This window comes from Aplidium turbinatum, chromosome 4, assembly GCF_918807975.1.
Source record: "Aplidium turbinatum chromosome 4, kaAplTurb1.1, whole genome shotgun sequence".
Taxonomy (NCBI): domain Eukaryota; kingdom Metazoa; phylum Chordata; class Ascidiacea; order Aplousobranchia; family Polyclinidae; genus Aplidium; species Aplidium turbinatum.
The window spans coordinates 31,674,473-31,687,890 of NC_137475.1; the positions used below are offsets into that span (position 1 = coordinate 31,674,473).

Consider the following 13,418-nt stretch of genomic DNA (forward strand, 5'->3'; position numbering starts at 1 on the left):
GACTTTCTATTCAATACAAATGTAGGCTATACTTTGACGAGTAGGTCTCGGTCTAATGCTACTATATTGATTAATTATTATAATTTAGAACATCATACTGATAGGACTCATTACAAAGAAGACCAAGTATCAGTCAATGTTGTGTTGTTGTCTAGATTCTCCAAGAGATGCTGCATGAGATTGATTACGACAAAGATGGAGTGGTGACTCTGGATGAATGGATTGAAGGAGGATTAACCACAATCCCACTTCTTGTTCTACTTGGACTGGAAACGGTAGGTTATTTAGTTTTTGTGCTATAGTAATAAATATCATCTTTCCCTACCCAATAGGCTACCTCTTTTTGTTGGTTTGATTAAAGTTATTTCATTCTTCAAAGCAGTTGACTGTTGTTGATCAACAACAAAGTAGTTTTTATTGAAAGATGTGTGTCTGTGAAGAAAGATGTTTGAACTCGGTCTCTGTGGTTTATCATATGTTTGTAGCACTATAATTTCTTCCCACTTCAAATTATGTAATTGATAAAATACACACTTGCATATAAAGCAAGTGACGCTACATGTATGAGCCCTTGTCTTACAGAAGGCCATCGAAACTCTATTACTCAGTTAATTAAGTAAACTGTGAGTACAAAGTTATCCTACAAATCTGATGTAACATTATATCGCACAGGTCATTTTGCAGCTGAATTGAAATTTGAGGATTGTTACCATCTAAAATTAAGCACCACCAAGTGGTTTTTCATATATAAAAAAGATCCGCATGAGGGATGCATGAAGTGCATTGACATTGTTCTTTGCTACCGTGGCAGATGTCAGTGTTTCGGTTGTTATGGTTGCAGATGCACCTAGCAATTAGTCTTTCTAACAATGTAAAATTGACTAATTACTCGGCTGGTATATACTCTACTTTAACAATACCAACGTATAAAACACTTTTATTTTACACCTGGCCAATTAAACGGGTTTATGACATTGATTTAAGTTGGCATCAATAAAAAGCAACAGACAGATTGTGAAAGCATCTGGAAATTGCCAAACGGCTAGTCTCGCCCAAAATACTAGACAGCTTTGAGGACCTCGTCACAAAGATGGGTGAATTGCCTCGGGAAAGTCAAATGTAAAAGACTGGACCTACTTTTTCATGAAACTTTGCATAAACAGTTTTTATAATATTTTTTGCATAAATATATTTTTGTAATTTGTTTTTGCAATAATGTGACAGGTGAGCAGTTTTTGATACGTTTTCTCACCTCCGTAAGCACAAACCTCCATTTACTCTAATAGGTTCTCATCTACAGCTGTTGTTATATTGGGTGTAAGTTGAGAACTTTGTGCAGACATAACAAGTGTAGATGGGAAATGTAGCCTACATGTGCAATGTAGGGTTTTCAAAATGCCAGTTCCTAGTCTAATATCTCAAAATGTAACCGATTGACGGAGAGTTATGGAGAACTACGCAGTCTTTAAAGCGACAGTGAAAAAGCTAGTTTAAATGAAAAAAAGCACTTGTTCATGTGGTTAAGCCGAGATATTCACCGATTACAGCAAAAAGCATCAAAATTGACTTTGAGGCCTTTCGTTTTCAACAGTTTGCTGCTTCCATCATGAGTACGTGAGAGAAACCACACAGTTTCTTGTGGCGAATTATTTTTTGCTCTACTTTGCATCGCAAAGCCTGAAAATTATTCATCGTTTATGTTTATACAGTAGCCTACTAAAATTAAAACGTTTCTCTTTAATACCGGAAACGTGAGAACCATATTGCCTTGTTACAACAAGTCACTACAAGTCCAATGTCACAACAAGATGAATTGCATCCAGCACAAGTTTTTGTGTGAATATGTTCTTTTGGAGAAAAATTTTTTTTTTCATTATCATACATGTAGGTATTATGATGTAGAACCAACGCTATTATAATGTAGATTCCAGAACCAACGCTATTCTGATCAAAAAAATTTCGCGTATTTTCAATATAGGCCTAATAGATGTTTAATTGCATTTTCCAAAATGATCTGCCATGTTAAATATTGATTACAATTCTTAGTCACCTGCCAAATTCTTTATTATATTAACTTCTAAACAAAGAAAAATACAAAGCTATTTATAGAAATAGGTTATAATCTCTAACGCTTCAAAAACAAAGCATAATGAATCCCCGTGTGTTCGAGAAATATTGACCGAGAATATCGATTTTTTTATAATCAACAACACGTCTGGTTGCTTTGAAGAACACTCATCACCACTGGTTACACATGAAACAACAAGTAAATAATCATAATGATTCCTAACATGGAACATACATATTCACCCAGTGCCACCCACTCATGCCTATAGCAAAGTGCAAACAATAATCTCATGTATACGCCAACATTTACGAAACTAAAGTGTTTTCTTCTTCAGGAAGATGAAAGCAGTTGTGAGTCATGAATGTTTACCGCATGTTGTATCATTATTTTTTCTTGAGTGACCAAGTTTCTAGCAAAATTTCTCCTTTATACCAGTCTATAGACCTGTGCAGGTTTTTTCCTGCTTTCGGTTAAACCTTTTTAACCTTTATAAAAAAAACAAAAAAATTAAGTTTGTTTTGAATGCACACGTATGATAAAAATTTGAAAGACCAAAATTTACATGACCTAGAAACATGCATTTCACCAGTATGTGCAATCGAATATAGGCTATAGGGCATAAACTTCTTTAATTTTCTGCAGCATATGCAAAAAATTGAGAAAAACTATATTTTCCATCACACAAATTGATTGTAAAGGTATTGCTGTGTTACTTCAGAACATCAAAGATGATGGCACTCATGCTTGGCGGCTGAAGCACTTCCGTTCACCAGCTTACTGCAACTATTGCCTCAACATTCTTGTAGGTGTCGGAAAGCAAGGATTGTCTTGCACATGTAAGTGCTCTTTGTTGTTGGTTATTATTTGTTGTCTTACATTAGTAGTTCTAACCTATTTATAGCCACGTAACATTTTTTACAATCATCATCAAGTATGATGAGTTGATGACCTTTAAACTCCAAAGTATGAGAGAAAAATCTTCGAAATCACTTTTGTTTTACATAAATGCATTTTATTGCTTAAAATTTTTAGTAGTTTTTGCTGAAGTCAATGCCTATACAGAAACCTTTTAACATATTATTTACTATCTCTCAAGAGGCAGTGAACCCCAGGTTGGGAAACACTGTATTTTATTGAATCGGTGATAAATTGTACAGCTTGAACGACTGTGGACATCATATCATACTTGTATTTTTGGTGTGTGTGTGAGATAGGTAAAAGATGTCGAAGAAGATGTTAAACTTCGTTTGTCGTGATTTATAATTGTTTAAAGTGCTTTGTCACATCTCAAACCTTGAAGCAAGAGGCATTCTGATGATAGCAGCTTGACCGAAGTAAATTTAAGATGTTGACTAAAGCCAAACTACTGCACTTCTTTTGATGAAGTCAGAACAGCCTGTCGTGTGCACTATGCAGTAGTGAAAACATTATACTAGCGCTGTGTTGATATTCTAGTGCTTTTGATATCGGTCAGTTTTGATCGAGTAGCCTAAAGATTTACATAGTTGGTGAAAGTTATTACTCTTGGGTTGAACAAATCGGTTTCTGACGTTCTTTTGTCGTGTCAGGTTTCTTCCTGAACCAGTTTGCATATCTAAATATTTCTTCACGTATGTCATGGCATCCGCCGGTGGTAAACGTCATTCTATTGATGGTGATTGTTTTAAAATGGCGTTTCAATTTGCTGATCAAACTTTTTTTAAGTATTTAATGTAATTGTGACTCATATTTCTATACGTCCAATTTTGAACTGCGTGATCTGATGCATATGGTAATTATGGTATTCATCTCCAATCGAAGATCTTGAACACGGTAGACTTGTACCTAGTTTCCGGCATTTGGCTTGTTTAGTTTTCAGTCGGCAGTTTACTCGTACTTGCCACAGCAAAGCCTTCTGCATGTTTTAAATGCAACACAAGTAGGACGCGGTTGGTCGATCTGTCATTGGTTTTATAACAATGTTGCTTTACTGTAACTGCGGGTGATTCAGGCGATCACAGGACACAGCATGGCTTAGTTAGGTCATGGTGCTCAGCTCGCTCGAGTATTAAAATTTTTTCTGCGTCTTTCTCGTGGTCACAAATGCGGAATCGCTTAGTTTTAACATTTTTGAGTAAATACCCACTGAAGAAACCGCACTTTTGAAGCGATAGCATAAAATACTTCGTTGAGTAATTATGTCACCCTGTGTTTTACATCAAAATAAATTCGTTGTACTGAAACGCTAGAGTTAGGCCTACTGTCTTTGAATTGGGGCTTGTGAACATAAAATTTCACTGTGTTTGCAGTGTACACTTAACAGAAAGAGATTGTTTGGTTGTTTTGTACTTATCTAAGTTTCCAGTCAAAGGGAAATTTGTGCTGAAGTTGTTTGCATCAGTGTGACAATTCGGATTTTCTAGCATTGATAGGAACTCGTACTTCATGGTTCTGTTAGAATAGTTAGATGCAACACTCTATAAGTACAACACAGTTCAGTTTGTTTTTATTTCTGACCATCACAATGAAAAACAATATATGTCAAACAGAGGTTTAAAAAAAGGTAGAAGCGACAAAACGCGGACGTTACAACGTGCATGATACGAAAGCAGGACAATCAGTTTAAAGTATGGCACGATCACAACACCTTATTAGAATTTTTTTTAATTTAGAAAAAAAAAAAGAGAGAAGAAAGCGAATGAATTTTTTTTAACAATTTACATGAGTAAAAAAATAATAAATAAAAAAAACAAGATAAAAAGACGTTTCTATGTTGATCGACTTTGTTGCGTCATCAAAAGTGCTGATTGTCTGGAGAGGAACATGAAGAGTAAGGTAGGCAAAGAAAACTCATGAAAGAAATCCTACCACGGGCAAAGTCATTTCAGAACGCAACGCACCAGCAGGCTTTGCAAGACTAACAAAAACAATACAGTTGATATTATTAAAACAGCATAGAAATATAAACTTTTCGTTGAAGGCTTTTTTTAAAGTCACGTAGATAATACTGGTAGGCCTAGTCAGTAAATTGTGTCCCAGACAGCCGCTTCATCTGATCAGATCCGTATTCGATCTTGACCGATTGAAGCGGCTATCTGGGAAGCTCAGTTTACAATTAGATAACCGTTTAGTTGAGCTTACATAATCATTAATCAGCTTATTTCTTATTTATTTGCAAGCCGTTCTTATTGTCATGCGATCTCCACAGAAGGGCAGGAAAACAAAAGATTGTTGACCTGCATACTAATGACGTACCGTATCAAATGAGTTACTTTTTTACCGCAATCAAGTAACTTTGCCTAACTATTTTTGTAACTCACGTGATCTTTTTGTGACATCACAATGCATCTATAAAAAAAAAAATCTTTTTGTGACGTTACACTAGAAATTTCTACCTTTTTTCAAGTTTTTATTTTTTAACAAATTTAAACCATTTTTTAGCACTACTTACTGTATCTCAAAAAATCACACCTTCAAATTGGCGGGAACATTACGTTTCGCTTAAGTCCGAAATTAAAACTTGAATTGATTTTCATTCGGCCTATTATTTATTCTTGAAAACTATCATCTCATCCAAAACTTTAAAGCAATCTAAGAAAACTCTCAAATCACAGCGCTGAGGAGATCCATAAGGTCGAAACATTGGCAATTGTCCGCAGTTAACAATGTCTTTTCAGACGTTTTCTTCAAACTGATAAAAAAGAGTTAAAAGTCATGTAATTTTCACTTTGTGTGGAGCTTCGTCATATACTTAAGAGGTTATTGATATTTTTATATTTACTAACAAAAACATAGTTTTTATTAGTTTACTCCATGGAGCCTACCTGCGAGTGACGCATAGAAATAAGACCTACTTTCAAAAGACCTTTCAATATTGTACGTGTTTTTTGCGACCACAACAAATGATCACATGTTACCTTGCTTATTCTCTAACACCAGTAGATGGGGTGCAAACTCAAATGTGATCATGAGCATCATAGCATGTACTAACTATCAGGCTTTCATTAGGTAATTTTTACTGTCCTTTTCAACTTTTTGGATGACGTCACTATCCAAACAAAAATTAGGTCGTAGTAAAGTTGACTACTATTTAATGAGACTTGTGAGATTTTTTCAACACTTTGGAAGTGTATTACTATAAACCTACTTAAAAAACCCCTAAAACCATTTGCAAAATAATTCTAAATCATACAAAATCTGTTTTTTTTTTATATCTTCACCAACTTCCTCCTAACATTGTCACGGGATTCGATTGAAAGATCAGGCGCACAAGCTTCACCACCCATTGTCCTATTTATATATTCCTTTGCGCAACACAACAGTACTAGAGAATGTCAAGTGACATCGCCAACAAAAAACTTTTAAATAAAGAACAAACAGCTGATGCCCCCGGGGTAAGAAATCTGCTTGATCAATCTTCGTTGCATTTAAACGTTTTTTTTTTTTCATTGTCAGGCAGCTGCGTTCCAGCGAAGGTTAGCCATGGACTTCTTGCTAGTAGGATCCTACTATTAAGAAGTCCATGGTTTAGCATAAACCTTTTTTCAAGTTTTTGTGAAACCGCACCTGTTTTGGTGATAGTAAAATGAATTTATTTTTTGTAAAACGATTGAAAATAGCAAAATTTTGATAACCATTTAACAGTTCCAAAGTTTCATAGAAAAACGCACATGATGGGCAAAGCAGTGGGGGGTCCATTTCCTGATGGAATCGATTTTTTAATCATTTAGAATAGATTAAATTTTTAAATGGTCAAAGAAATCTTTGTAGAAAGAATTTCTGAATTTGCGTGGAAGAGGTTTCACTGTGGCTGTGAATCACAGTCGTATCGCCCCCCACAGTGGTTGATCGTCAAAACCTTTCGCTGGCATTTGCAGATTTCGCTGAAATAACGTTATCTTAACTTTTGTCCCCTGTGCGTTAACCTTGATGTTTTAACTTGACGTATCCTTTCTTGCAACGTTTGATTAACAGAAGAAAACGATAATAAGACCGCTTTATGAATTCAGATGATGACATATTCAACCAAACACGATGCTGATCAATCGATTGAATAGAAAAAATGTTGATTTTGATTTTTTTTTAGACCGCGATTGTATTGATATGTTGATATTGCAGTAAGGATACCTAAAGCAAATACCAAGCCCGTTTTATGTAGATTCATGGGCGACTTTTAGAACTCATCAAACAAGATAGATCCGTGTGTGATTCAACTTTTTTTTCCTTTTACTGTTTCAACATCCATTGAAGTTAAATCAATGCAAACAACGACATTTTTTTAATCTTTGACCCAGCTACATAAAACTTTCCTTTTTACTTTGATTCAAAGTTCTTTAATCGTTGGATGATTTTGAAAGAAAGATATTTTTCTACTGCAGTTGAGGACTTCTTCAAAACGCTTGGATTTTATGTGAAAAAAATAAAACAAAAAACGATGCATATTATGATGCATATTATAATGCATACTGTCTGGCTACCGGACGTTACTATCGTAAACCAGTCTACTTTCTCTTGTTGCATAATGTTGGTTTGGCGAAATAATCTGATAGACATACCTTAAAAGAAATGTATTTTAACATATTTTTATCTGAATGCAAAAGAATCAAACTCCAGTTAAAGAAGTCTAATTGTATGATCTTTGTAGCCTATATATTTAACTGTTTTTAGAGTTACGGCAGCTAAATTAACCTCAACCAGCGCTGTAAACAGACAGTTATTGTCTAATTATATCTTTTACTTTAAAAAACTTTTTGAGGCAAAGATTCGCGTTAGTTGTGGTTATTTATTAACAAACGTTACACCAACTTCCGGCTGTTAACATCGAACTAAGGAGAGTATTCAATCACTGTGCCATGTTAAAATGCATGGTGGTCGTCGTTTCTTCACAAAAAAAACGTTTATTGCTTTTTGGAGATAATATCTTTCTTTAACTTGTTTTGCATCCAATCCGATTTTGAAATAATGTGCAAAGTACGGTTATTTATATCAGCGCACAATTATTTGATCGGGCGATTTCTCAAAATAGTTAATAAACAGCAAGATTTCATTTGCTAGAAACTTACGAAACTCAGTAATGTCACATGGTCGCAGAGCATTGTGTAATTCAATAACGATTATTATCAATCACTACAAACTCGTGAAACAGCAGACAAGACATATACTGTATATCAGGTTTTGTGAAACGGAGCAATGTCTGCGCCTTCTCTTTTGTTTTTTGAAATGAACAACAAGATGAAATCATTTTTTTGCTATTTAGCACCATTCGTGACGATTAGCTAAAGCCTTCTAGGTAGATGACTACCTATGTAAGATTGGTATGTCTTGTTTGTACAGTATAATTTTGCCTATTACTGTAGTTTGAATTTTAATGGGAAATAAAGTTGGTTGAAACAATTTGGGGATTGTATCATTCATCGTAACAAGTGTAAACAGGCTCCCTGTGTAAATAGATCGAATCACAGTGTAGTGAACAATCTTTTCTTTTCTGCAATACCGTAGCTGACCTGCCCATCTGAGTTACAGCAAGCTCTTACATTCACCGCAGTTTAAAAACTTACTAAACACAATATTGCCACTTGCTTTCTTATACCGTAAAGGTATTTATGCTGTTGAAGCATGGATTAACACTTACGATATAAAGTAAGCAATGATGTTTTATCTCGCAGCTCCCCTTAGAAAAATAGATTTTTTGATGAAAAGCCCACAGTGGCATAAATTTTTTTTCAGTTTGTGAACAAAGTGCCCAAGTATTGGAGATGGTGCTGCTATTTTGCATTCATCCAGTGCTAGCATTTGCACAACTATCTACTTCTTATAGTAATTTATTAAGAATCGAGTTCGCTACAGTAATAAGCATTTTCAGCTAGCACATGCAAAAAAAATTGAAAAATACGTAGCCTAATACGAACAAATAAAGCAAACTCCGATATTATCAACACGTCGGAGTTCAAGCAAATTTAAGTCACAAATGCCACAAGTGAGGATAAAATTGAAGTGGGAAATACAATGATGGTTTGTGTGTTGTGTTGCAATCTCGTGGTCTATTTCGGATGCAAGACAAACAGTATGTAAAGCTTAGTTTAATTTGGCTGGGCCGCCGTTCTATGTCCTCATATATCATTTGGTTACAGACAATACGTCAAATATTAATTCGATAAAAGCATAGAACCTGACTTCCTCTTCTGTTCATTCTATGTTACCAGACGTTATAATTTGCCATATAATTCAATGTGAACGTCATAGTGTAATGTGACGCAAGGTCACTAATTAGCAAGGCACAGATGCGACATTGAAAATGCAACATCGACTCAGAGTAAACATGTTGTTGGTTTTAAAGTCTAGGGACTACTTTCTCACAGCTTCGCCAGGGAGAATTGTTGATTATATTAATTATTCTATTAATATCTGTTTTCAACTGTATCTCAAGTGACATGCTGTTGGCAGCGTGTGCAAATCAACAGCTGCCAAGAGCATGGAGCGATTTCAAAAATTTCTTTTGTTCTGAGCTCAAAGCACTTAGTGGTGTTTCAAATGGATTTTTAACGGTTTTAATCTTCAAACGAAATATCTGAGTACAGATATGCGGAAATGCGTTGTGTTTTTAAACGTTTGCATCTTAGTGATAAATTTAGAATGAAATGAAATCTTTGGCTAATGGGAGTTGTCTCAAAGTGTGAGCAATTAATTGGATTAATTAGGCGAATAACCAACGTATGTCGGAACTCATTCATACGTCATTTTTAAATTGGTGTAAATATGCCTCAAATAACTCGGAGTTTGTGCGATGATTCTTTGTCTGTGACTGTGAGTAATTTGCATTGGGTATTCACTGAATCTTTGCTTACCATAAGTTTGTCATATGAGACTTTCTCTTAACTAACCTCGGTGAGTTTCGGAAACCCAATTGCGATTTTGAACGAAAGTGACCTCATAAGGAAAAGAAATCTGACAATGAATAAGGATCACTGGCAATACGAAACATAAAATTTGAGAGAAACGAAGGAAAGAAAGACGCTGTTTAAATACGCAAACTTGGATACAAAAGAGAGCACTTGCTTTGTAAAATGACTACAAACCTGTGAGGATTACAGGCCCATTACAAGGTATGCAAGGAATAAAAAACGCATTGAAAGCAGTTTGAAAAAGCAATCTTGAGTTTTTATTCGCAGATATTGCACACATTTTATGCTTTTTTTACATTTCTAGTCATTCGTATGTTCACGTTTAGTATTATTAACTAAGTTAAGCATGAAAATGATTATTAATTCTACTGAAGACAGCGACAAAAGTAATATTTTAACTGAAGAGAGTGCAAGCATGAAAGAGACAGCATCAACACCTACGTGTAAGTGAATGATAAAAACAGAGAATAATGCAAAATATACAAGTTTAAATTTCCAATATAAAGAAGACCTAAAAAGTACCGTTTGTTATTCTTAGGTTCTGCCTGCTGTGTTTTTCTTTTCTCAAAACGGCAGTTGCGTCTTGTTGGAGTTTGCTGTTGTCATTGACTTGAGTTGCAGGCCCTGAAGTAGCCTACTAATGCTTTATGGTTTCTTTTTTTATCATTTGCCTTTATAAATCTTCGCAGAGAAGAACGATGAAAAATAGATGTTTTAAACTTGTGCTTATCCCACGCTTTTCATTGTCTCTCTATTTACAGTTTGCAGATATACCGCTCATGAACGTTGTGTTAGCAAGGTCCCTGCTTGTTGCATTCACACGTACACGAAATCTGCACGCGACACAACCGTAAGTGTTGAAACTGGCAAATATTTCAGTAATTTTTGCAATGGGTTGATGCTATTTATTTTAATTTAACATTTTTTTAAATGTGAGGTCGCAGTGGAAACAACGTTGAAATTTATCTTTGCCTAAACTCTTGAACAGAATAATTAACAGAGACGGCTTCAAACAGACTGGAGTGCAATATTAACAGATGAATGTAAAGTAGGGCTGCTGAATCGACAATACTTTCTTCATAATTCTGTTTTTAATTTGCAGGAATTCAAACACTTTTGGATAGAAGGAAATAACGCAGGACCATGCGACAAATGTAAGAAGCCCATTAAAAGTTATCAAGGTGTAACTGGAGTACATTGCCGTTGGTGTCAATCTACGGTGAGTTGCACATTCACCGAAAAATACTTACTCCCACACCATATACACTAGTATACGGAACTTATATATTCAAAGACTTGTTAACTGCGACAAAACTACCCCAATTAGAAATGCAATGAAGTCAAATGTAAGCTATGTTGTCACAACTAAAAATGAAAAAATTGGGGTCAGTTTAATTCAAATCATAGACGGTGAAGCTAGCAACAAAAAGAATAGGCAAAAAATCAAGACAATAAAAAAACAAAAAATATTTACGCATTAACCGGACTCGTTGTGACAACATCAAACGAACTCTCACAAAATCGAAATTAATGGAAGCATATGTCTCATGTCGGCACGCCGTCTGCTGCAAGCGGAGATGGCGTTGATAACAATGATCAACCATCATACGAAAGAAGAAGATGTACCAATTTTGATGATATTTTACTACCAGCTTCCCATTGAGCAGGGATCTCTACGTCAGATTACTGTTTATCTGAGTCTGTTTATTCAGCTTCTTCAAGGACTTGTGATCATAGTCTTCTGTAATTGCGTCCACTTGTATGAAACTGCAAGTGACCTTTAGTATTGAAATCCCCTTGAAAAATATTATTTCTTTTTCGAATGAGCTATAAAAGTAGTTTGCTGAACTGCGTTCTGGTTCATTGAAAGGATAAGAATAAATTTTCAAATTCTTCTTTGTTCAATCATGGTTCAACATACTAAAATAAACGCGTTTTGTTGTAAAAATCCTCCTGGAAGCATGGATGAAGTGGCCAGTGGGTATGAAAGACATCGTTTTGCTGTATATTTGCAAAAAAAGTAGCAAAAAAAAAACAAACAAAGAAATGTCATAGCTATTTTTACACTAGAAACCGATGCTCCTGCAGCACCCCATTAAACAAGTCGGTATCTGTTTGCGCAATCAATGCTATAAAAATAGAATTACCCCTGGCTGGTTCGTTGAAACATGCCCATTGCTCATAGTGTATCCTTACTATATTAAGACTTTTTTGTAGCACTGAACCGATCTTCCATGATGTGTTGAGTTATATTACTTTAGGCAAACATATCGTTTTTTGCTATTTACGAGTGTATTTGCTTTGTTATTCATGTGATCGATAATATCGACACACTGTTCATTAATCTAGCTCTTACCTATTTTAATGATGCGTTTTCGTTTTTTTTTTTTTCATTTTAATGATTACTATCCATCATATCTTTCTGCCATCGTTTCCATAGCAAAATCATCAAACCTTAGAAGCAAAATAATGTGCCTGAGTTATCTGGGTTTTTTTAAATTCACAGCTAAAGGATATTGTTGTCCGATATTGTTATCAATGTTAAGTGAATTAATTGGGACATTTCACTGCGCATTGGTTTCATTTGATGACGTTGTATAGGGTTAAAATACGTACAATGACGTCTAATTAACGGTGAATCAACGAAAAGCGATCATGTGCTAATTCATCTTTTGTTTTACAGTTTCACGATAAATGTGCTTCTCAAATGCCCTCTGAGTGCACGCTCGGAAAAATGCGAAATCATATTCTCCCCCCAACTTCAATATGTCCAGGATTACTGGTAAGATTTCATAAGCATTTTTTTGTCACATTAATCGGATTTTTGTGTTGGTTTTGTATCATATGGCAAAAATTGCTTTCACAAAACTCTTTAAACCTTGTATATACCTGACGTTTGAACCTCATATTTGAATAAACTAAAGATGCTACTTTTATAGCGAATTTGATTCAATAAATTATGTTAAGAGATTAGATAGTTGTGCAAATGCCAGCATTCCATGAATCCACATTAGCAATGCTATCTGCATAGCCTATGCATCTAGACAGTTTTCTAGTAGTCTGTATTGTCGAGTTTGTCTGAAACAAAATATGTTGTATCTTGTTGCTTTGATGTAAAGAGTATGTGAGTAGAGGTTCATCAATGTAAAGTAACGAAAATAATAATACAAATTTTGAACAGGACAGGCAATCTCGTTCAAGGCAAAACAGTACAAACGATTCCATCGATGAAACCTCAGAAAATGCTCAAAAAGGTTCGCTGCTTTATCGCTATAAAGATTATTGTCTTTTTACGGGTCAACACAGCCGTTCCAACCGGGGATCTACTAAGCTACATCCCCGGTTTCAACTTTAACAAATTTTTGACAGACTTTTGGCAAGAAATGTCGTGTTAAAACTTGTCGACAACGTCCAAGCTTAGTGATCTGAACGAGACCTCTGTGAGAAATGCTAATTTCAATCTTTTGCAA

General features: G+C 35.0%; 1 protein-coding gene across 1 annotated transcript in view; it reads left to right on the plus strand.

Moving 5' to 3' along the window:
* The window catches only part of LOC145769686 (diacylglycerol kinase beta-like), a 33,201-nt gene that overhangs the window by 13,077 nt on the left and 6,706 nt on the right, over nucleotides 1–13,418 (plus strand). Inside the window, exons 10-15 of the mRNA XM_082581363.1 lie at nucleotides 156–275; nucleotides 2,787–2,904; nucleotides 10,710–10,798; nucleotides 11,051–11,167; nucleotides 12,632–12,730; nucleotides 13,130–13,202. Coding sequence (XP_082437489.1) covers nucleotides 156–275; nucleotides 2,787–2,904; nucleotides 10,710–10,798; nucleotides 11,051–11,167; nucleotides 12,632–12,730; nucleotides 13,130–13,202 — 616 coding nt within the window. The remainder of the gene's footprint in view (nucleotides 1–155; nucleotides 276–2,786; nucleotides 2,905–10,709; nucleotides 10,799–11,050; nucleotides 11,168–12,631; nucleotides 12,731–13,129; nucleotides 13,203–13,418) is intronic.